We start from the raw sequence: 25,657 nt of genomic DNA, 5'->3' as shown, positions 1-25,657 counted from the left end.
CTAATCTCGGTCCTGCAGAAACTATGTGGGCATGAAGTCTTGCCTGAGGGCAAGTCTGGTGCACTACTATTCATATATTTTAAAAACAGCGTCTCTTTAAACAATTTTCCCACTAAAGGATGTTATAGCTGTTCATTTGGGAAGATAAAAATAGTATTGGGAAAAAAATATAATGGCGAACAGATCAACTGTAATCTTAATGCCCCGAAAAAATACTGTTATACTGTCTTCTAGTTCTTCCTGGATATATTTTCTTGGCAAAATTATAATAAGTATCTCATATGTACAATTTTGCCTGCTGCTTTTTTCTCTCAGCAGCATTTCTCAGTGGCATCTAGACATTTTAGAAGCATTTTTAAATGCCTGCAAAAATATCCTATCCTTTGGATTGACCCACCTTTATTATTGCCTGTTTCTGAAGGCCTGGGCCCAGAAGCTGGGACAGCATCAGTCCCACCATATTCAATTGGTCAGGCAGCCCAGGGGCCATGATTACAGGGGAGGGGACATAGAGCAAACTTTCCCTTGGGAAGAATGTCAAAGAAATTGGGCTTTAATTTACAACCAACTGAAAGAGAAAAAAAATGCTTACTTAGGCTGGGCGTGGTGGCTCACGCCTGTAATCCCAGCACTTTGGGAGGCCGAGGCGGGTGGATCACGAGGTCAGGAGATCGAGACAATCCTGGCTAACATGGTGAAACCCCGTCTCTACTAAAAATACAAAAAAAATTAGCCAGGCGTGGTGGTGGGCACCTGTAGTCCCAGCTACTTGGGAGGCTGAGGCAGGAGAATGGTGTGAACCCAGGAGGCGGAGCTTGCAGTGAGCCGAGATCGCGCCACTGCACTCCAGCTTGGGCAACAGAGTGAGACTCCATCTCAAAAAAAAAAAAAAAAAAATGCTTACTTAATATTTATAGCTATACAATTTTATCAGTTGTTAGTGGAAAGGATATCTCTGGTAGTACTTGCCATCTGGTGCTCTCTTGTGCTCTTAAAAAAATGCAGGCCAGGCTGGGCGTGGTGGCTCACGCCTGTAATGCCAGCATTTTGGGGGGCCGAGGCAGGTGGATCATTTGAGGTCAGGAGTTCAAAACCAGCCTGACCAACATGGTGAAACCTTGCCGCTACTAAAAATACAAAAAAATTAGCTGGGCATGGTGGCACATGCCTGTAGTCCCAGATACTTGGGAGGCCGAGGGAGAAGAATTGCTTGAACCTGGGAGGTGGAGGTTGCAGTGAGCCAAGATCATACCACTGCACTCCAGCCTGGGCAACAGAGAGAAACTTCGTGTCAAAAATAAATAAATAAATAAATAAATAAAATAAATAAAAAAAAATTGCAGGCTAATGAACTCTCTCTCTAACAGAATGATGCGTAGTCGCTTGATAAATAGCTCTTCTACATGGAATAACTTTCCAGTTAATTGAAACTTGCATTTTCAAGTGTAAACACTGAACGATTTTAACCATTTTAACCATTCTGCTGGGTGGCTGTGAGCATGGGTTTTAGAATGATGCAATGCTGTTTTTACTCCTGGCTGCAAATCTCAGCCTTAACCAGGTACTAGCTGGGTGACCTGGGGTAAGCTACTTAATCTCTCTGAATTTCATTTTGTCATCAGCAAAATGGGGATAATAATACCTACTTTATAGGTTTGTTTTATAGATTAAATATGGTAAGCCACGTTAAATATTCACTTTAGTGAATGGCTCATTGTTAAGTCCTCAAAAGTAGTTGTTAACAATAATAAATGATACATAAGTTATACATTTCCTTAAGCAATACAAAATAGATCACATTGAGTGGAAACACCTCAAACCATCTGTGGTTTACCCCTAGAGAAAATCCTGATTGCCAGACATAATATATAGGGCAGGTCCTTAACATGTGGTCTACCTACTCTCTCTAGGTGGTAGTCTCTTTTAGGGGGTGTGCAAAGTTACCTGGGGCCCCTTTTCAGAAGCTCCAGCTCCCTAAACAGCTCCAGAGTGCATTCCTGGTTAGTCTGGTCTAGAGGGTCTGTGGGCTCTTTGTGGCTTTTTCAGCTTGTTTTGACCCTTCCTAGGATTGCTTTAATGCACGTGAACATTGATATGCCATGGACTGTGCCGAGTGAAAGTATTTACTCTTTAGGGGGAAAGCAAGGATGTCTGCCCAGTGCATCTTATAGAGAGATGAGTACCCATATGGTGAATTTCAGGCTCAGGACATCCATATGTCTTTTGTGCAGTTGATTTGCTTTAGTCTTTTGAGCACTCTGAATCTTCTGACTGGTCCTATTTCCATTTCTGATTGAGCCATTTGGAGGTTTGGAGCTAAAATTTCAGCTCTCCTCTAGCAAGTGTGTAGAACCCTCTGGAATGCACTCATGTATGGTCTTCTTCCACATGACATTATTCTTCTTCTTCCCTTCAGGTTCTTTAGCCTCACAGTCTCTCATTCACTCATTCTCTCATCTCTCTCTTTGCTCTCCTTGTACTGTCACACCAGTAAACTGCCTTCTTAAAACCATGACACCTGCTGTCTCTGAATCCCAAATTGATAAAGGCATGAGGCAAAACCTGGATGTAGCAATGCATTACAATTCATCTAGGTCACAAAGCATCCTGAGGCAGAAGTTGGGCAACGGTGGTGTAGGGAATGTCCCAGCTGTCCCTGGGGGAAGCCCATGGGCTCTGTGCATATGTCAAGAGGACAGTTGTGTTGCTCCACTTTGTATGGACAATCTCACCATCTTATTAGGGAGATGGAAGAAATGACGGTCTTAAAGGGAGGCTCCCATGGTCTTTCAGGCCAGGCCACAATCTCTGTCCTGCTTCAGCCTCATTTTTGCAGAGTTGGCCTGCCCTAGGTGTAATTGTTGCCTGCTGGGTAAATACCATGGAAAGTATAAAAGATGTTGCTCTGTGGCCCTTAGTTGTGTCAGTGGGGGGCAGGGGGGCGTTACCAGACGCAGATTCTTTGCTTTGGAAGGGAGGATTGCAGTTGTGAGTGCCTGATATGGGAACAGTTGAGGGAAAGGGTCGAAGCCCAGAATGTTCTCTCACTAGTAGCAGTGATTTATGAAGGGTTGCTATGTCCCCAACATGCAAGTGTTTCACTGGCGAAGCCTGGCACTCCCAGAGGTGGGCAGACACCCACACATGATGGTGGTGGTGGTGAATGAGTGTCACATGGTAATTACCATCAGGAATGGCCTCCTTGCTAGCCATATAAACAAAACAGAAGGAGCTGTGCACAAATATTACTCTGACTCGAAGTGACATCGCCTGGTGATAGTTTGGTTGAATTGTAAGGAGGTGCTTCATTTTGAAAAGAAAACAAACCCATCTATTGGTGCAGAATCTTAAAATGATACCTCTAAAAATTATAAACTCTATTTTACATAAGGTAAGGGGGTTATGAATGTGTTTATGTTTCTTAGAAATTACTAGTTTCTACTGCTTAGAACATTCTCTCCAGGAATCGCAAATTATATGGCACATATATGTTTCTGGAGTAGCTTATAACATTAGTGGTGGATAACTTTCCCTCAAAAGTAACTGGGATAGGCACTCCATGATTGAAGTAAACGAAATGTTAATTCTAAATACAGTCATACGCCACATAAGGACATGGCTGCATATGTGACAGTGGTCCTGTGAGATTATACTGGAGTGGAAAAGTCCCTGTTGCCTGGTGATGTCTTCATCATCCTGTCCCTGCATAGGCCAAGGCTAATGTGTGTGTTTGTGTCTTAGTTTTTAACAAAAAATTTTAAAAAGTAAAAAAAAAAAAAATCAAAAATTAAAAATAGTAAAAAGCTTATAAAACAAAGATAAAAAGAAAGAAAATATTTTTGTACAGCTATACAATGTGTGTTTTAGGGTAAGCATTATTACAAGAGTCAAAAACTTTAAAAAAAAGGAAAAGTTTATTAAGTAAAAAAGTTACAGTAAGCTAAGGGAATTATTAAAGAAAAATTTAAAGAATTTAACTCAAGTGTACAGCGTTTGTAAAGTCTACAGTAGTGCACAGTAATGTCCTAGGCCTTCACATTCACTCATTGCTCACTGACTCACCCAGAGAAAGTTCCAGTCCTACAAGCTCCATCCAGGGTAAGTACACTATATAGGTGCACCATTGTTTTTCTCTTTTTTTGAGACAGGGTCTCTCTGTGTTGCCCAGGCTGGAGTGCAGTGGCATGATCTTGGCTCACTGCAGCCTTGACCTCCTGGGCTCAAGTGATCCTCCTGCCTCAGCCTCCTGAGTAGCTGCAACTACAGGCATGCACCACCATGCCAGCTAATCTTTGTATTTTCTGTAGAGATTGGGTTTTGCCATGTTGCCCAGGCTGGTGTTGAACTCCTGAGCTCAAACAATCCATCCGCCTCGACTTCCCAAAGTATGGGGATTACAGGTGTGAGCTACTGTGCCTGGCCCCATTTTTTAAAATCTTTTATTCTGTATTTTTATTGTACCTTTTCTATGTTTAGATGCACGGATACTTACCATTGTGTTATAATTGCCTGCAGTATTCAGTACAGTAGTGTGCTGTACAGGTTTGTAGCCTGGAAGCAATAGGCTGTACCCTATAGCCTCGGTGTGTAGTAGGCTATCCCATCCAGGTTTGTGTAGGTACACTCTGTGGTGTTCACACAATGACAGAATAGCCTAATGATGCATTTCTTAGAACATATCCCCATTGGTAAATGATGCATGACTGTAGTCATAGTTTCTCCATTCCGAAATATTGTGAAAACTTCCTTTTGGAAGCATAGTTGTTTGTGCTCAGGAAGGCTTTGATATAGACTTCATTATAACATGAATGCATAGAGAAATTATAAACCTAGAATGAATTGACTTGCTTGCTGAAACAAGAAGAGATTTGCTCAATAAACTAAGGTACAACAAACATTGGCACTGATGATAAAGGAGGTAACTGATAATCCTCTTTTTTGGGCATAGGAGAGGGGAAAATTGGAAGTTGTTGTGTCCCATAAAGCAAGTGTTGAGGGTTTGATAACTTCATTCTCTCATGCCAACTCCTATAAACTGGAAATGGTGCCTGGAGCTCTAATAGGATCATGAGGCCTTGTTGGTAAATTTCTGGAAAGAGTGCTGCGACACATTAGTGTGGTCTGCCATGCATGGCAACGGTGGAATGTTACATGCCTATCCCGAGATGAGGACAGAGGGTGATAATCTTTCTCTTTATTTAGATAAACTTTCAAAGACCTTATAAGTGGCCAGTGATGTTGATGGGACCTTGACTTTTATCCCACCCTGACCCCTGTTAGTTACCAATGTTGTAAAGCTTATGACCTTGGCAACTTTACCCAGGAAAATCTGAAGGTTAGGTGCCTCCCTGCTAAAGCCCGGGTTAACTGCTAGGCAGGGGATATTTTAAGATCAGAGGAAAGCCTTTGTCATTGTAATACTTTACATGTCCAATCTGACATAGCAGCTTTGCCGGTAGTGTGACAAGAAATTGTGTGCACTTATTTCACTTATTGTTAGCCAAAGGACAATTTTTCATCCAACTTCTGTAGAAGAACTTGTTTCATCTGGAAGAGAACGGGCTTTGGAGGCTGGTGGATTGAGGCTGGAGACTGGGTTCTGATCCTGGTTTCCTCTTATTGGCTGTGTCTGCTTTCTTATCTGGAAAATGGAGGCATTTTACCCACCTCATCTGATTGTTGTGAGGATTAGAGATAATAATAAAGCTGCTAATGTCATGCCTAGCACTCGGTGTGTGCTCAATAAATGGGTGGTGCTATTAGAGTAGAAGCTCTCTTAATAGTTCCTAGTAGCTTGTGGAATTAGTGATTTTCATCACCTTTGTATAGCCATGTGTTGAACCTATGACACGCTGAACTAGCAGACTCCTGTGCCTGGGCCCAAATCCACCCTGCAGCCTGACTTTGTATATGAAGTTTTATTGGATCACAACCATGTTATTTCATTTTCATATTGTCTGTGGCTGCCTTTTTGCTATAGTGGCAGAGTTGTATAGCCAACAAAGCCAAAAATATCTACTCTCTGGCCCTTTAGTGTCTAACGGCTTCTACCATTTGAGTTGTGTGCTTGCTGAGTCAGTTGTGTTTATTCTCAAATCTCTTTGTGCCCGTTGTTTCCACTGTAATTGCATAAAATTATGTAAACTGATGAAATAAGGGATCAAAAAGAGAATTGTTGTGGCAGATTCTGTTGGTTGTTTCCAAATACCCAGCTTCCCTTTCTTTTTTGGGTAATGGAATTCTGAGTTTCAGCTGGGTGGTGGCCACCAGCAATTGAACTATGTTTCCTAGGCTCTCTTGCAGGTAGGCATGGCCATGTTTCTATGTTCCAGCCAGTGGGAGATCAATGGAAGTTGCACAGGCAACTTGCAGGCCATGACTTTAAAGAGAAAGGGGAATTATCTCGGCTTCTTTTTACCCCTTCCTGCTGGTGGCAATGTGGATGGGGCAAGGTCCATGGGGAGGCAGTGTGATTTGACAGTGTCTGAGCAATGAGATGGAAAGGGCCTGGGTCTCCAACATTATGGATGTCCCATATCAGCCTGGGACTTCTATGCTCTGCTGTGGCATAAGGGAGAAATGAACTGCTCTCTTGTTTAGACCACTGTTGCTTTGACATTTGATATGATAGGAAAACCTATATTGTAGTACATATAACTGTTTATGAAAATTAAGTCAAATGCATTGGAGAGAGTAAGAGCAAGTTGCTAACACTACTGTTTTTTTTTTTAAGTGTGGACAAAACTAAAAAGGTTTGAGGGGGATGAGCAGAAAAATTTAGAATGATCCTTTACTTGGGTTTGACTTCTGTCATTAAATTCTTGCTCCTTTTTTAAATAAATAAAACTAGAAATCATGCCTAATACATCAATTTGTTTGAAGCCCTAAATCAGTTGGCAATTTGATAACCCCCTCAGTCCCTGCACCTAAGTGAAGATTTATTGGATTGAATCAAATACCACAGGGGTGGACTGCTAGGTTTAGTCCCCAGGTTTAGTCCCCAGTCAGCACTCAACTTATACCCTCAGTCTAAGAATATTCATACTCATCTCTTTTTTTTTTTTTTTTTTTTTTTTGAGACAGAGTCTCGCTCTGTCACCCAGGCTGGAGTGCAGTGGTGCAATCTCGGCTCACTGCAAGCTCCACCTCCTGGCTTCATGCCATTCTCCTGCCTCAGCCTCCCGAGTAGCTGGGACTACAGGTGCCTGCCACCATGCCTGGCTAATTTTTTGTATTTTTAGTAGGGGCAGGGTTAACACCACATGGAAGCCACCAAAGCTTATGGCTTGCACCCTCTGAAGCAGCAGCCCGAGCTGTACCTGGGCCTCTTTGAGCCATAGCTGGAGCTGGAGTGACTAGGTCATAGGGAGCAGTGTCCCAAGGCTGTTCAGGGCAGAGGTGGCCTGGGCCTGGCCCACAAAAACCATTTGTCATCCTAGGCCTCTGGGCCTGTGATGGGAGGGGTTGCTAGATGGTCTCTGAAATGCCTTTGACAATGGGGCTTTTCATTGACTTGGCTATTTGCACTTGGCTCCTTTTTACTAATGCAAATATCTGCAGCCTGCTTGAATTCCTCCCCTAAAAATGGGCTTTTCTTTTCTACCACATAGCCAGGCTGTAAATTTTTCAAACTTTTATGGTCTGTTTTCCTTTTAAATGTAAGTTCCAGTTTCACATCATTTCTTTGCTCACACATATGAGCACAGGTTTTTAGAAGCAGCCAGGCTATATCTTGAACACCTTGCTGCTTAGAAATTTCTTCCACCAGATACCTAAGTCATCACTCTTTAAGTTCAGAGTTTCACGGGGCAGGGGCAAAATGCAGCCAGTTGCCTTGCTTAAGACATAGTAAAAGTGACCTTTGCTCTAGTTCCCAATAAGATCCTCATTTCCTTCTGAGACCTCATCAGCCTAGTCTTCATTTTCCATATCACTACCAGCATTTTGGTCACAACCATTCAAGTCTGTAGGATGTTCCAAATTTTCCTTCATTTCTGTCTTCTTTTGAGCTCTCCAAACTCTTCCAACTTCTGCCTATTACCCAGTCTCAAAGCTGCTTCCACATTTTTATGTATCTTTATAGCAATGCCCTCACTCTTCGGTACAAATTTTCTGTATTAGTCTGTTCTTGCACTGCTATAAAGAAATATCATAGACTGGGTAATCTATAAGGAAAAGAGTTTTAATTGGCTCATGGTTCTGCAGGCTCTACAGGAAGCATAGTGGCTTCTGCTTCTGGGGAGGCCTAAGGAAGCTTCCAATCATGGCAGAAGGCAAAGAGGAAGCAAGGCACGTCTTACATGGCCAGAGCAGGAGTAAGAGAGAGCACACACAATCTTTAAACCACCATATCTCTTGAGAACTCACTCACCATCATGAGCACAGCACCAAGGGGGTGGTGCTAAACCATTCATGAGAGTCTGCCCCCTGATTCAACCACCTCCCACCAGGCCCCACCTCCAACACTTCGGACTACAATTTGACATGAGATTTGGTGGGGACACAGATTCAAACCATATCATTAACTTTCTACCTTTTTTTTGGTGTCATCTGTAATCCCAAGTTCATACCCATACCCATCTTCCCTGCATACTGTTGTTGAATATTATATTTATTAATTTATCATTAATACATGTACTATTTACATAATAGCTTATTCTCAAAATCTGCTGTTGAGGGAGACTGAGGGCAAGTTTAGCAAGCATTGTCATTTTTTTCTGTGACTGGTAAGGGTCTGATTCTCTTAGTAAGAGTGTATTCCTTTAAAAGCCTCTGATTATTTATGTGAACATAAATGAGAGATACACTCTTTAAAGGACTAAGTTGGGAATATGACCTAATTAAACAGCCCAGCATCTTGACTGAATATCTCAATGTGCGATAGTTACTCCAAGTTTGCCATCTTCCAGGTTATTGCTTTTTATTACAAAGGCGGATTCTCCAAACAAAAATAATTTGAATTGGCCTTCATAATAAAAGCACTCTGGAGAAACTTGAGAATTCAGTGTTTGAGTTGTATATACCTGGTGCTCAGGCCCAGTGTGGTGGGTACCACCTCTAAAAAGCAAAATTAGGAACAATATTGTTAATGACTTTTTTTTGTGCTGTAGGAAACATATTTTTTAGTATCCTCTCAGGTTTCATATAAGTAGGCCAAATGTTGCAATGCAGAGAAGGGACATTTACTTTTGACTCCAACTACAGTAAACATGGGTTGAAATTCATCAGAAATTGTGGATCTTAAGTGGAATGCAAGAAAAGACTTATATCTAAACGCCAGCCTGCTTCACAATAACAGTTTTGTTTTCCTTGAGGAGTGTTTCTTGACTATCTGATATTATCTGTCCTTCAGGGATAAAGTAGAAATATTTTCTGCCCTCAGGGACAGTGATTGAAGCAAATCTTGGCATTCAGAAATGAAAGGGTGTTGAATCTTCTGCAGGTCTCAAGTAGGTGCTTGTCCTGTGCTAGTAATGGAATTTGCATTACTCATGTCTTGGGCTTGTGAAAGTCTAGTTATTAAAATATTAAAATAAAAACGCTGAAAAATGACTTATACTTGGCATCTTGTTCATAGAAACTTGAAACTGTAATAAATACTATGATGGGTGGTTGAGTGTCAGCCTCCCAAATGATCTAGGTGGATTGGATAATTGATGATCACCTGGAGAAGCAGTGCTCAGTTTGAGATAGGAGGTGGAAAGGGTCAATTGCAAAAGTAAGTAGCTGATCTCTGAGTCGTTTTAAACTTGATATAAAAAAAAGGGAGAGCCCCAAATAGAACACTAAGTTGCTCTGAGGAAGATGGGGCTCTCCGGGCAGAAAGCTTCTCCAGCCAGAAAAAGCCAGCACTCACTGGCGCCTTCTGGTCCCTGGCCTTGGGAGGAGTCGCTCACGTGGCTAATTGGCCTGAGAAAGTGAACGCTTCAAGTTGAGTGCTGTGTAATTTCTTAATCTTGTGTTTGCTTTTTTTAATCCTCCAGTTGACAAATCTTATTTGCTTTGTCATGGTTCTAATTCAGTGAGTGCTCATGCAGAGAAATATATCTGTTTTTATTTTGTTTCTCTGCCTACATACACTCATATGCAAACACCTACACACACAGGAACATAATAAGTATCCACAGGATTAAAAAAAATTCTAACACATTACACTAAGAAATGTTAAAATCTGTAACCAGATACTGACTGACCTTTCTAAGAAAAATTCGACAGGAATTAGCATCAACAGATGTCCACTACCAGTAGAGAGCATGAGACCCTTAGTCACTAGCTGAGAATGAAAGGTCTCCAAGCCAAAGCATATTTATAGGTGTGATGGTTGCAGCAGCTGTTTGTCATGGTTGCTAGGTGACAAGTTATAACAAATCCTTTTTTTTTTTTTTAAGTTTGTCAATATGGAATGGTGACATAGCAAACTTTCTGAAAAATATTTGGCTTCAACTTCCATTTCTTATAAATTAAAAATAAAATAATGAGTAGTGTGAAATAATGTATACTTTCTGGAGGTATTATAACAGAAATCAAAACATCTTTGGAAATGATTATTGCACCATAAATTCATAAGGATGTGAAAAAGTTAAAACCTAACAAGAGTGGTGTGTGTGTGTGTGTGTGAGAGAGAGAGAGAGACAGAGGACAACACTATCTGAAAATGTTCACCAGTGGGGTGCACTTGCCCTACAAAAACTTGAAAAGCAAAACCAAAAAGGGAGTCATTTTTCTCTGATATTCCATGTGAAGGTTGGATATTCGTCGATCTCTCCATTCTGCCCTACTTATCAGAGCCCAGTCCTGTTCTCTACTGGTATCACAAATGCTGGTGGGCCGTGTGGGAACAGTGCCTGCAGGAGATACTCATGGATCCAGGGATCCCCATGTCACACATTAAGGCTCAAGTTTTGCCAGCAGAAATCTCATATGAAATACTGATTTTCAGTTCCAGAAAGTCTTGGAATATACAAAACATCTTTCTTTCTTTCTTTCTCTTTCTTTCGTAGAGACAGGGTCTTGCCATGTTGCCTTAGCTGGTCATGAACTCTGGGGATCAAGGGATCCTCCCGCCTTTGTCTCCCAAAGTGCTGGGATTACAGGTGTGAGCCACCGTGCCCGGCCCGTATTTCCTAATTAGCTAATTTTGAAGGCATTTTAACTGCCCATTTGCAAGAAAGAACAAAACAAAACTCTTCCATATAGATGACAGTTGTTTTCCAGATTTTTAATAGGACTTTTTGTCTACTATTTTGTATATTTTTATACATGTAAGGGAATGCATGCTAATTATTACCAACATGTAATGTATAGAAACATTCAGATAAGTGAATTAAAAACATGGTGCCACTAAATAACCACTGTTAATTATTTTTGATATTTTCTTCTTTGGATGTTTACTGTTTATATTCATTCAGTATTTTTATGTACCTCATAGATGTCAAGCTCTGTTAGCTACTGAATACAGAGCACTGTCCAAGAATTCCTTCATGGAATTTAAAGTCTAATAGGGAGTCAGTGTTACAAATGTCGTAAATTAATTGCAATTGATAGCTGCCTTGAAAGAACGTTACCAGGTGCGACCGTCATGGTCAGTAACCAGGAGATCTGCTGTGTTTCGAGCCCTTTTCAGCCTCAGTTTTCTCTTGGGTAAAATGGAGATAACGCTGCCTTGCAGGGTATTGTAATGGGATGGGGTCATAGGGGGATCATGTGGAGGACATTGGGACAATGCAGGCAGAGTGCTTAACATAGTGCCTGGCACACAGGGAGAGCTTAGCAGATAGTTGCCGTGGTCATGGTTATTATGGGCACGTGTTGTAATTTAAGTTTGCGAAGTTGGATTCATGATTATGGAATCACTTTGTGGGTACTAATTTAGGAACAGCTGGAGGGGTTCAGAGAGAAAATAAGAATCTAGACGCCTTAGGACCAAGGAGTTTCTCCTGGGAACCAAAGCTGCTTTTTAACTATTTTGATTTCTGTTTGTGTAGCTTGGCATTTAGGGATCCATAATCCTGCCCATGGCCCTGCCCTAATGTGCTTTCCTACTCATCTTTGCAATGGTCCCCATGTTCCAATCCAGAGAGTGTGTTTTCTGTATCTCGCCCCACATTAGGAGCATTCCCAGTTCCATGCATTACTTCCCTATTCCATTGTGGATTCGTTCTGTGACCTTGAACAAGATAGCTAATGTCTCTGGGCCTCAACTTCCTCAATCTGTTGAACAGGAATAATAAACAGTAGTTCACTCACAGGTTGGTTGTAAGGATTGAACAAGATAGTAAGTTTATAAGATGCTGTTCACTACCTGACCCCTGGTGAGTATTAGCTATTCTTTTTTATGGTGCCTGTAACCCCCTTTATTTGAATTGTTAACAAACTGCCTTTGCTTGATTTATTATATAACCTAATTGCATCTTTCCTTTCTACTACAAATTGCCACCTAAATAAAACTGTCATAGTAATCTGTGTAATCTTATAACTCTTTTTTAATAGTTACATTTATTCATAATTTAAGATATTTTAAACAATTTTCCATTGCTCCTACTGAAACATGTGGCACTTTATTTTGTGTTACAAATGCCAGAAACCAGCTTAAGGCACAAGGGAACTGGCTCCAATCATGGGGGATGTCCATGGGTGGATTTGCTTTGCACCTTGCCTTTTGGGCCCAACAGGACCCAAGAACTCAAACCTGACTATCAGGATTCATTCATATTCTCTCCCTGCCTCCCATATACTCTTTTTCCCTCCCTCTCTTTTTCCATCTGCTCCAGGTTTCCTATCTCTGGTTGGTAATTATCTCCTCAAATCTAAAGCTCAAGAAATATGTGAAAAGATTTTAGCTTTGATATATTAAAAAATATAATTTTTTGCTTTCAAAAATAACTGAGTTGTAAAAACACTTTTAAGTTCATTAGTATATGCTAAAACATTGTCCTGTAAAATGTACAATAGTGAAAATATCTTACATTTAACAAGCTCTCCTCATATATCCAATCCCCAACTTAGTTTTCAAATTCATGTATCTCCAATAGCCCTAGATACAATTAAATGCCATTTTTTAAAGGTGAGTTTCATGTATCACCAGTGTGTGTATGCTTTGAATCATTCTTGGGTCACATGTACACTTTAACTTATTGGTTACAGGCTGTGCCTTAGTCAACTCTCAGTCCCAGAGCCAGGAATGGTGACAGTTAATGTACATTCACTGCATATTTATTAAAACGAACAGAAGTTAAATGATAATGAGATAGTATTTCTTCTATGCCAAGATTCATTTTGTTGCAGCATTATTTTTTCTAGTGCTCAAAGATACTATTGGTGAAAGGGATGAAACAGGCTGCTAGCACATGTTCTGTCTTACAGAATTACAATCTATTTTTAAAGAACACAAGAGTGTCCTATTTCTTAGTCTTACAGAACCCCCTAATGGAGAATACTGTGTGCTGCATTCTGAAACTGCCAGCAAAGTGCATTAGAAATTCCATTATGCAGGCATTAAACTACACAAAGACAAATCTTATAATATTTAAACATTGTTTTGATAACTATATTTTTTAAGGGAACAAAGGTACAGGATAATTTAAAAGATACACATGAAAGTAAAATAAGTGAACTGCTTCACATCCCAATTTGACTGAGTTATTTGGTTCATAACAAAACTCACCACTTTGTATTCTACAGATGGCGGTTGAATCACTTAAAATCAGTTCGATCCTTTTAAGGTCTGCTTTTTTTTTTTTTCTTTTTTTTTAAGACAGAATCTCGCTCTGTGCCCAGGCTGGAGTGCAGTGGTGCTATCTCGGCCCATTGCAGCCTCTGCCTCCTGGGTTCAAATGGTTCTCCTGCCTCAGCCTCCTGAGTAGCTGGGACTACAGACACATGCCACCATGCCCGGCTAATTTTTGTACTTTTAGTAGCGATGGGGTTTCAACGTGTTGGCCAAGATGGTCTTGATCTCCTGATCTCGTGATGGGCCCACCTCGGCCTCCCAAAGTGCTGGGATTATAGGCGTGAGCCACCACACCCGGCCTAAGGTCTGCTTTTAAGACTTGTTAGGACCAGAGCCGCATTTAGTTTAGGACTGATTATTCTCTGCTACTGAGGCAAGACCCTTCTGAGTATTCTACCCATGTCTGTGAATTTTGAGGTTTTTCAGTCTAGTTGCTGGGACCAGGTGTCATTCTTGGCAAAAGACACCATTCCTTCTAGTCCTTTCTGATGGCTCTTCCCTGGCCTCTGGGCTCCTCGCACGCCTGTGCCAGCCAAGCCTCAGCTGAAGACTCCAGGAATCCCCCACATCAGACCTCTCCCTTTATCTCCCTCTGTACTGTGCTCTGCTCTCTGGCACTGGGTCCTGCAAACTCTGGCCCCTTGGATCTCCTTTTTGGACCCTCAGCTCTGTCTCCTCAACTCAGGGAGTTGCCAGGTGGTACCTGGGTTGCTGCCCCTGCTCCCAGGCCAGGAAACACTCAAGGCAGCGAGCTGGGTGATCACATAACTTCCTTATTGGTTTCTCATCCCTTAGGAGTCACTGTCCTTCCTTGCCTAACGCCCAGAGTTTTGAAAATCATTGTTGCATAGATTTTCTTTGTTTCAGGTGGGTTGGGTGTATCAGCTCCCTCTCACACCATCTTGCCCAGAAGCAGAAGTCTCCCTCTTCTTTATTTATAGGACAGGAATTCAGTGTTACTTTATCAAGGGTATTTCTCACAGTGACTCTTAAGGTAAGAAACACCTGCCTCAGCATCATCTGGGACGCCTGTTAAAATGCAGATTTCTGAGCCTCACCCAGGCCTGCTCCATCTCCATCTCTTCAGTAAGGCTCACACAGCTGCTGCTTAAACAGTGCTCTGGGTGTCTCACAACTACAGCTTCAGGAACTGCACGAAGGGCTTATTTGGCCAGACCTCCCAATGTATATGGCAAATTGTATTCTAATAGGGACAGGGAGGAAGAAAGAAGGGATGTTGGCTTGAAATTCTACTGAGAAGCCAAAGCTCCTTTCTGTGGACAAAGTGAGGTTGCTTGTCTAAGGAGCCATCTTTCCATGTTTTGTTCCCTTAGAGTTTCACTGGCAGGTAAAACCAGAAATTCTTCAGCTGCTGAAAAAGGACTTTGCCCTGGCTTAGGGTTCTTTGATAAAGAATTGCTTGATTGCAGAATGGCCTTCATCAAAACACCTGACTAGTTTTTCTGTAAGAAGGAAAACTTAACCAGATGGCATCTGCTGGGGCTTTTTTGAGAATCATTTACAGTTACAGATCCTTGAGCAAAGCCTATTTGATAGATGGCATGGCCATGTAGAGGCTGGGACTTGTAGTGACTTCTCCCTGGGAACTACTTGAACTGGACTGGCTACGAGGATGGAAAGTTGGGGATGATGGTCATCGGGGGGTGACTCTTAAATGGTCTTTATCTTGTGGCTGGAGTGTGTGGTGAGTTCACTCCTTAGTGAAGGCAAGAGTGTGAGAGAAAGCTGGAAGGCTGGGGAGAGGGAGGGGAGATGGATAGAAAGATGAACCAAAGAACCTATTTCCCTTTGAACTTGGAAAGTGCATGTTCTCTCTGAAACTAAGGAGGAAATATTAATAAAGCTACTGGTAATGAATTTTCTCCCTTAGTTGAGTGTCAGTCACAGAAGACTTGTATTGTTTGATTAGGAGCTTAGTAGAAACTCAAAATGTTTTGAAGCCTTAGGTATTTTCATTTCCTTTTATGTTAGTTGGGCCTTATGTTGCATGGTGATCAGTGCCAAGGATGGTGGGAAGACAGCTACACACCATGGAAAAGATCTGTTCCCTAAGCCTTGCCCAGCATTCACAGGAGATCTTTTTTCTAGTTATGTGTTTTCCAAATAAGGCTCTCTAGGAAAACCTAGAGTTTCGTTACGTAGCAACTCAGCGTGTGTATGTGTGTGTGTGCAGATAACACCTGTGTTAAACGTCAACCAACCACTAAGCGTAGATCTTGGTTTCTGCTGAGTATTTGGATTCTGCACATGAAGTGCTCTGTTTTCCTGGAAAGGGTTGGTCCTGCATGATGGCACGTTGTTATTGGTCAATCACACCTCATCTCTTCTGGTTCTAGGAAGGAGTGAGGAACATGAAATGTTCCTTCTCATTCTGAATTACCACGTGGTCTCTTCAAAGAATACCATTAAATGTATTCACCCTTTGAAGAGGGCACACATTTTAAAGGATTAGAACTGTATTGGAAACCCAGAGTCCTGGCCTTGGGTCTTGGCTCTGCCTCACAGTAGCGGCAAAAACTTGGATTTCACGTTCCTCACCTATAAAATAAGGGAATTAGAAAAGTTGACATCAAATGTCCCATCTCATGCCAAATTATCTAATTCTGTATAACCTAAATTGAACTGTGGTGACATAAATTAATGGTAAACTCACTGGAAGACTATAGAAATGTGAGTTGCTATAGTACTCAGAATTAATCACTGGGCAATTTAAAACAATTATTAAACTCCCAGGGAGCACTTGTTTTCGGTCCAGAAGAAAAGATGTGGAGTGACATCTTTTCTTCACCCTGGAACTTACATTTTCTTTTTAAATCATATATATTTCCATTAAATTTTATTCAGCCCAATCTGAACATTTATTTTAATCTCAAACACTTATTACTTTTTACAAACCCATTTGGTTAGATATTATTTTCAAGTTGTACACAATGAATTTCTCATTTCTGTTTGTGATTATAACAATTCAAATATCAATTATAATTTATTGTGTTAATAAAAATGTAAGTAATGATGAAATTTATTGTCCCAAAAAACTATTATAGAGGCTTTTTAAAAGGGGAAAAATGTAATATAATTAAGAGTGTTTTCCTATGACTATGGAAGATAGTCAAAGATTGAGTATTTTTTTCTTTCTTTCCAGCAAGTAGTGTTTATCTATAGACACAGAGGAATAGTGCTACCAGCATTCAAGTTTTTGAAATAACAGTATTTTCCACATTTAGTGTGATGCAAGACACAAAGGGGGAACTTAATAACTTTTTATTGAATAAATGACTAAATTAGTGGATAGATGGTGTCCACTTGAAGTCCCTTGTGGAAAATAGATAAGACCTTTAAATGCAAAAGAGAGTTTTTAGTTGTTTCATTGTAATCTCTATAAAACACCTGAAGTTATATGAAGTCTTTCTTCTAACATTATCTCTCTATAGTGACAATTTAGTATTATACTAGGCTCTTTTACAATTTGGGGACATTTACTTAAGCAGTAATAAAAAAATATGTAAACAAATATGGATATGGTGTCATTTCCAAGACATGAATCCTAAAGATGATATTAGAACAAAGTTCCAGCATCTGTACAAAGTACTATTCATTCAAAAAAATATTTTTTGGTCCTCGTGCAGTGGTTCACGCCTGGAATCCCAGCACTTTGGGAGGCCAAGGGGGGAGGATTATTTGAGGCCAGGAGTTATGAACTGTTCATTTATTCCATCTTAATCTTTAAAAGAAAATAACAAATCCTTCCATTATAGCTTTTCATTGATTTTTGTTAGAATTGTATTTGGCAAACAGTTCAAATGAATCCTTAGATAATTATTCAATATGCATAGAGAGCAGAAATTAAAATGTTTTCTGTCATCTTCATGGTCCCATTAAACTGAACAGTAGCCTAGCCTGTCTGTGCCAATTTGCAGCAAATCTATATTGTTCTGAGAAAACAGACTGCATTTTAATAACCTTATATTTCCTTTGCCATATAGCCTTTGCTCTCCGATGCAAAATCTTTTCCCACTAAGCAGATATCTATGGCAAGATTTTGCCATAGATATCTGCTTCTTAGTTATGCACTTAGTATTTTAATAGATGTGGAATCATGGGGTATGCAAACCTGGTGCCAGATATGGTCCCACTGAAAACAGATTTGCTCAGTGATTCAAGAGTGGGTAGAGTTAATGGATGCATAAACCATCCCCAAATGTTCATTTCTTCTGACAGACAGGAAATCTACCTGTAGGAATATAACATCAGCCTGGACAACTGGTAGCTCAGTGACTCTCCAGAGCATTAGTTGAGGCTGAAAGAACAAAGAGGAAGGAAAATGGTATACTTCCCCCCTTTTAAAATATGCTATTGCACTCATTTAAACTTGGATTAAAATTATTTTTATAAAAAGGAATTGTAATTTACAAATTGCCTTACTATTCAAAATATATTAAAAGTCACAGAATCTGTATGTACATAAACTTCTGTATAGTTGAGCATCTAAGGGCAAAGGTAGTTTTGATTTGTCTTAGAGCTACTGGAATTGAATCCAGAGATCATCCTCACCCTGGTACCCTACCATAGCTCAGATGATAGTTCACTAACAATTCTTGTCTTCTGCTAGAAACTTTGCTGCTTTTGTTATTGCCATATCCATAGCTCTGTGGCAGTGCCTTCAACATGGTAGGCACATATCTCTTAATAATCTCTTAAATGAATGAATTTGAGGATTCTTAACAGGGCTTGTTTGAACTGGTATGTTTTTATGAGTTAGGATTGCAAGAGCAGGAATTAAGCTTTATGTCATTGTAATGTTAGGGAATGACATGTATTTACATGTGTCTTCTTCCTGGAGTGATTGTTTCTAGTTTTTAGCTCACTGAGGTTCCTGTGGAAAATGAGGGCAGGGAGAAAGCTCCTTGCCGGCCCATGCATCACACTCAACACATTCTAGATGATGATTAGGAAAATGTACTCTGGAAAAATAGAGGATATTGTAAGATCCTTTTAAAAATTTTCTATAGAGTTTTCCAACCATGGTATATATTGAAAATACATTGTTGGTGTTTATTCTTAATATTATATGCTTAATTCCAAGGTTTCTCTAAAAGTACTGTGGTTTCCCAACCCTTAAGGTTTAAGACGTTTCTAAGAAGTTCCTACAAGGCCTTCCATGACCTAGTCTCCTCCTACCTCTCCAGCTTTACATGTTTTTCTTCTGGTTGACTTTGCTGGAGCCATGTTGAGACTCAATAGGATAGCACATTTAAGCTCCTTCCCACTCCAGGGCCTCTGCATATATTGCATGTTGTTCTATCTGGAACCCTATGATTAACCTGCTGATCCATCCCATATCTGAGTTTTAAAATGACTCTTCATTAAATATGTCCCTAAGCTTCACCCTGTTCTCCCTTAGTGTTTCCCTGATTGTAAACCAACAATTAATTAGACAGCTAATTGTTTCTTTTGGCACGTGAGTTTCCTGAAGCAGGTGTCTGGATAGTTCCCTTCTGAATTCACAGGGCTTTTCCAGAGGGTGTGGCCAACAGTAGATGCTCAATAAATATTTGCCAAAGCCATAAATGTTGAATGAATCATCCAAAGTTCAGTAATATTTTTTTCTTTTTGTCTCTTTAGCTGGGAAGTTATCAATTCCAAACCAGATGAAAGACCCAGGCTCAGCCACTGTATTGCAGAATCATGGATGAATTTCAGCATATTTCTTCAAGAAATGTCTCTTTTTAAACAGCAGAGCCCTGGCAAGGCAAGTTTTCCAGTAAAGGAGTATGTTTTAAAATGTTCAGTTACTTGGAAACAAATGAACTAACCTATTTTATCAGCTTGTCAGATTTCTCCAATTTTAAATATAATGTACTAAGAACATATGCCATAAAAGCTGCTATCAGCAAGGTTCAGATGTGTGAGTGTGCGAACACTAGATAATCCTCAGCCTCACATTTTGAAATTGGATTGGTTTTACATTTTATACATATTTATCTAGCTCATTAGCTAAAATGAACGGTGATTGGTCTTATCAGCAAGACTAGGGAGAAAACAAAGTCTTAAGAATTTCAGTTATCTTATTTAGCCTGGTGCTGAAGTCAAAGGGAGATGAAATGAATACATAGTTCTTTGACTGTGCTTTTGGAGATAACTGAATCTTATTTTCAAGCTAAAAAGTGGAGATTCTTGTATGATTTATTTATTTAAGAAAGAGAACTTTTGGCAAAAACATTCATAGTGATTATATAAACAAAATGAGTATTTTTCCAATGAAGATAAAACCCATGAGGGGGAAATGTCTTATGTGGTTGGAAAGAGATTACATGGAGTGGTGCATATACTTGTATTATTTTATGTGTAAAGGCAGCTTTAATTCTGATCGACTATCTTGATAGCTTGGTAGCTTGATAGACCTTGTCTATTCCAGTGTTGCTTTCAAGTTTCTTGAATATCCACCCGTGGATAGAATGAAGAGCTAGGAATGTCAGCATTGAAAATCTCTGTCTTTGTACCTTGTATAGGCAATATCATAACTTCAATAGTATTAAATAATAGAACTATGCTTGGAGACATTTTGAGTGTATTAAAGTGGCAGTATTGCATTTGGATGCATTTTTTTATTCATTGAAGGCATTTTTTTTTTTTTTAGCATAGATACCTATATTTGGAGCATGATGTGCTGTTGACGTTGATTTTACTGAAGTGATTAAATGTATTTTTGGAAGATTCTAAACTTAAAACTTCTGCATTGGGTTGCATTAATGTGCCCCAAGTCAATTAGCTTAAAATTATGATGCTACAAATGTGGGGCATAATATGAAATCCCTTTGTAAAACTAAATTCTGGATACAGTAATGCTTTTCTTGGCTTATTTGTTCCTTTGACTTTTATGGACTTTCCATTTCATTTATAGAATTCCAGATTCTTTCAAGGGCCCTTGCTGTTTTAGAAACAGCTCTTAATTTTGTTCCACAAGTCATCTAATCTACTTTTGACTAATTTATTAACTCTCTACTAAAGAATGAAAAATCAAAATTAAACTTAGATTTAAACCCCTTGGTGCTCTTTATCATCATCAGTTATTGGTCAGAGGTATGTATTCCTTCCTCCTGTATCTTTTAGAAACTCCCTTAATGAATTTCCTTTGCTTGCTTATCAGTTTAATTTACTATCACTGTTTAAAGATGATGCAAAAATGTAAGACAGTTTAAGACTGGAGTGTGAAAAATCAGGTGAAGACTTTATGGGAAAATTCTTCTGCCTTGATGTTTCTAAAGGGAATTAAAGATATTTTCTGATGTTTTTAAATTTCTTAAAACATTCAAGATTTTTTAACCACAAATGACAGAAGGAAAATAAACATGTCACTGTAGGAGTTTCATTTCAATGGCAGTTTGTTTCTAGGTGACTTAGAAGTGGGGTCAATTTGAGTGGTATATATGGTTAGGAAAGAGGATAGTGATGGCCATAAATTTATCCTGTCAGCTTAGCATCTATAAATTACATTAGATTTGTGCAAATTACGTTAGATTTGTGTAGATACCTCTAATTTCTGTAACATGTTTTGCTGTGTTTTTATGAATTTCAGTGGGCTTATAGTGGTAGTTTGAACTTTCAGATGTAGTTATTAGGCCGCATTAATTTCCTTAAATGAGCGAAGTAAAAGAAGTTTCTGGGGACATAATAGTTTTCTGTTCTCTTGCACCTGGCAGTAATATAGCCATAGGCATGAGTAATGGGAGTTGTCACTCTCTGTGCCAGAAATTAGCTCCTGTGTCCTCAAAATAATTATTACCAAGTGTTGAAATGGACTAAGGCTGGTTGAATGCAGCAGTCATTAGTCAGCCCTTAGTGCAAAATAATGCTCTTTGGAAAAAATCTGTAATAACCAGATAGGTCACTTATACCGGTCACTTATAGATTTACAATTGTGTGTGTATCCTGTGCTCCAAAATATTTTGGTGTTATGCGTAACTATCCCATGTTATTTCTATTATTTCCAGTTTTGTCTCCTGGTCTGTAGTGTGTGCACATTTTTTACGATCTTGGGAAGTTACATTCCTGGGGTTATACTCAGCTATCTACTGTGTAAGTATAGTAGAACATATGGCTAAGTTTTGTGATGCATATGGTATCACCTTACGGTCAACAGACGTGTAGTTTGAAGAGGGGGGATGAGTTCTTAACTATAATGCAAGTTGATTATTCTTTAATCTCCTGCTGTACAAAGTTTCTCCATTTTCCTAGAGACATGTCTCTATTTTAAAATTGGAAGAATAGCTGCAAAAGGTAGAATTATAAGTGAATAATTTTATGTTAAATTTTGTCAGTAAAACTATACATAAAGCTGTATGCCCCACCTCCCAAAAACACACCCACATGTTCACCTTTGTGCATGTTCTTTGGCTCAAAAAAATAATTAAAACCACAATGAAATACCATTGCATCCCTACCAGAATGGCTAAAATTAAAAATACTGACCATATCAAGTATTAGGAGGGATGCAGAGCAAGTGGAATTCTCACATACTGTTGCGGGGTAGGTAGAATGTTAAAATCACTTTGGATAACACTTTGGCAGTTTCTTAAAAACTACTACATGACAAAGCTATCCCACAACTAGGTACTTACCCAAAAGAAATGAAGGTACAAAGACATAAATGTTCATAACAGATTTATTTGTAGTAGCCAAAAGCAGAATATAATCCATACATCCATCAATTGGATGAATGGGTAAGCAAACTGTGGTATATCCATATAATGGATTACTACTTAGCACTAAAAATTGATACATACAACACTAAAGATAAATCTCAAAATAATTAGACTGAGTAGACAAAGCCAGATGAAAGAGTGTGATTCCATTTATATATTATGCTAGAAAATTCAAACAATCTTTAGTGACAAAGCAGGTCAGTGGTTGCCTGGGGATGAGGTGGGTGGGGGCAGGGAGAAGAGGCAGGAGACTGGAGGGAAGGATGAATAAAAACATGAGAAAACTTCTGGGGGTGGTAGACATGTTCACTATGTTGATTATGGTGATGGCTTCTTAGTTGTATGCATATGTCAAAATTTATCAAATTGTACACTTTAAATACATGTATTTTATTATACATCAATGATCACTCAAAAATGTTATGAAAAAGTATGGATTTTCTCCACCTGAAAACTATTATCTGGCATTGCTACCTTTCGATGGGGCAGGCACTCTCCACTTAACATACCCCCATATTTTCCAATTTTTCTTACAATGGATTTTAAAATTTACCTACAATTTCTTGGCCTCTAGAGACATTTGAGTTTGTAGCTCCTATTTTAAAATATAATATGGGACACTTCCTAAAAAGAACAAAGAAATAAATATTAGGAATACAATATTTAGAGTGTGGCAATCTTTGCTTCTTTTTGTGTTCTTAATGCATAATGCAAATGGCAAATGGTCAGAGCTCAAATCCATTCTCCCCAAAAGAGGTCATATATAACATCAGCCTCGTGATGACATTGTTTAGGAGGTAAAGGAGAAGAGAACTGGGGAATGAAAGAATAATTTGGGCAAGGCATTATTCAGATGGTTTGCATTGATCTCATTTATGCTTCACAACAACCCCAAGAAATAATGTTACTATCCTAATATTATTGATGAGAGGCTAATAACTTTCCCATGGTGAAATGGCATTGAATCAACACAGTTAAACCAGGACTGTTGTCTGGAAGGCATGTAATTCTTCTATAAATTTTGAGAGTAAAAGGATTGAAAGGAGGGAGTTGATCTAACTGCACCGGAAGCAACGGCTGTGAGCATTGTGTGAGTGTGGGTATGCATGTGTGTGTTTGTGGGTGGTGGTAGATGTTTACCTTACAGAAAAAGAATAGAAATTATAAACTTATTTCACAGCGATATTTCCCTTAAAAAAACTTAAGTTTTTCAGTAAAGAAATGTAGCATTTTGTGAAATACTGAAATGTACGTAGCCTTTTGAAAGGAAAGGCATTTTACCACTACTCTCTTTCTTCTTTCAGTACTGTGTGCATTTTTGTGTCCATTGTTTAGATGTAATGATATTGGACAAAAAATTTACAGCAAAATTAAGTCAGTTCTGCTGAAACTGGATTTTGGAATTGGGGAATATATTAATCAGAAGAAACGTGAGAGATCTGGTAGGTAAAGTTTATATTTTAGATTCTACGCATGAAATGAGACATTAGTGAGCTATTTTTAGGAAATTCCTTTAATACATTTGAGGATACTTTTAGCTTTTTACTAAATATTATTATAGAAGCTAATCTCCCTCAAAGTTATATATACCCTTTTCCTATTTGGGCTTTCCTTCTTTTCTCAAATATACAATTAAATAAATTGACTTTTTAATCCACAGTATCAGGGGAGAAAGAAAAGGCTTCAACACTCTTTATTGTGCTACTTATGATTTACTTAGTTTTATTTCGGGTTGGACTATCACAAAGAAAAAGAAAATACAGGAAATTAAAGGATAGATTGCTAGGCCCCAGCCCAGAGTTTCGGATTCAGTAGGTCTAGGGTAGGGCCTGAGAATCTGCATTTCTAAAAAGTTCCCAGGGAGGATGCTTTTGCTGTTTCAGGGACAATATTAAGAGAGCCACTAATGTGGATCATTTCCTTTGCAAATATGTGAAGCTTGTTATGTGCAAACATTTAATTATATTTGTAGTTGAGAATATGAGAAATATATATTTGTATTTGGAGAATATGAGAAATTTGGGGTAAGAATACATAATGAAATAAATGCACTATGTCTCAGTTGGCTAGGAAACTGAAAGCTTCCAAATTTTTCTTCAACAGAAGCAGATAAAGAAAAAAGTCACAAAGATGACAGTGAATTAGACTTTTCAGCTCTTTGTCCTAAGGTATTTTTTGTTTAGTTTTCAATTTGTTCCTGTGTGGTTTGACTGTAAATGTATTTACATATACAAAGCTGAATGATCTTCCTAATAAACTCCTCATATTTCTGTAAGATGACTGAATGATTTCAAAATAAAAATATCCATTTGGTTTTTATTACTCTGTCATTTTGGGGGTTCGTATGGATTTTTCAAAATATTCCCTTCAGCAGTTTAAAATGTGCCGCTGGTATTTATTTATATTAACACAGATTAGCCTCACAGTTGCTGCCAAAGAGTTATCTGTGTCTGACACAGACGTCTCAGAGGTATCCTGGACTGATAATGGGACCTTCAACCTTTCAGAAGGATACACTCCACAGACAGACACTTCTGATGGTATGCTAATATTTCTGGATACATTTATTTTTATGAGTGCATACAAAACTATTTAACTTCTGTCAAATACTGAATGGGTAAATAACACGTTACCACCATATCTATACAGTAGAATATTACTTGGCTATAAAAATGAAGTACTGATACTTGCTACAACATGGATGAACCTTGAAAACATGCTAAGAAGCCAGACACAAAATGCCACATACTGTATAATTCCATTTATATGAAATGCCTAGAATAAGCAAGTCCATATAAAGGGAAATTAAGTTAGTGGCTGCTATGGACTGATGGAGGGAATAGTGAGTGACTGTTAATTGGTATGCATTTCTTTTTTGGAATGATGAAAGTGTCCTAGAATTAGATAGTGATGCTGCTTGTACAGCTTTGTGAATATACTAAAAAACACTGAATTGTATACCTTAGAAGGGTGTTTCTTTGGTGCATGAATTATCAAAAGCTGTTTTTTAAAAAGTATGAGGGAAAAGAATCTAAATCAGTCATATGTCCAAATTTGCCTTTATTTTGAAAACAAAATAATCAAAAATTAGAAAAATTACCTCCTGAAATGTCTTTGAAATGTCCTAAGCGATAATGTGGGAGAGAAAGATAGATGCTAATCCTACACATTTAGGCCTAGTCCTCATTAAAAGGGGCTGAAGTAT

The 25,657-nt window shown here is 38.9% G+C and overlaps 1 protein-coding gene across 5 annotated transcripts in view; it reads left to right on the top strand.

Moving 5' to 3' along the window:
- Positions 1–25,657, top strand: part of RETREG1 (reticulophagy regulator 1) — a 150,707-nt gene that overhangs the window by 114,427 nt on the left and 10,623 nt on the right. For all 5 annotated transcript variants that reach the window (XR_008525153.1, XR_008525155.1, XR_008525152.1 and 2 more), the window contains 5 exons: positions 19,373–19,499; positions 21,742–21,826; positions 23,757–23,894; positions 24,556–24,620; positions 24,866–24,992. Coding sequence is in view for 2 of the 5 variants with exons in the window: in XM_024247510.2 (XP_024103278.2) it covers positions 19,373–19,499; positions 21,742–21,826; positions 23,757–23,894; positions 24,556–24,620; positions 24,866–24,992 (542 nt within the window). In the remaining 3 variants the exon portion in view is untranslated. The remainder of the gene's footprint in view (positions 1–19,372; positions 19,500–21,741; positions 21,827–23,756; positions 23,895–24,555; positions 24,621–24,865; positions 24,993–25,657) is intronic.

This window comes from Pongo abelii, chromosome 4 (assembly GCF_028885655.2).
Source record: "Pongo abelii isolate AG06213 chromosome 4, NHGRI_mPonAbe1-v2.0_pri, whole genome shotgun sequence".
In the NCBI taxonomy this organism is placed as follows: Eukaryota; Metazoa; Chordata; class Mammalia; order Primates; family Hominidae; genus Pongo; species Pongo abelii.
This window is presented reverse-complemented; position numbering and strand designations above follow the sequence as displayed.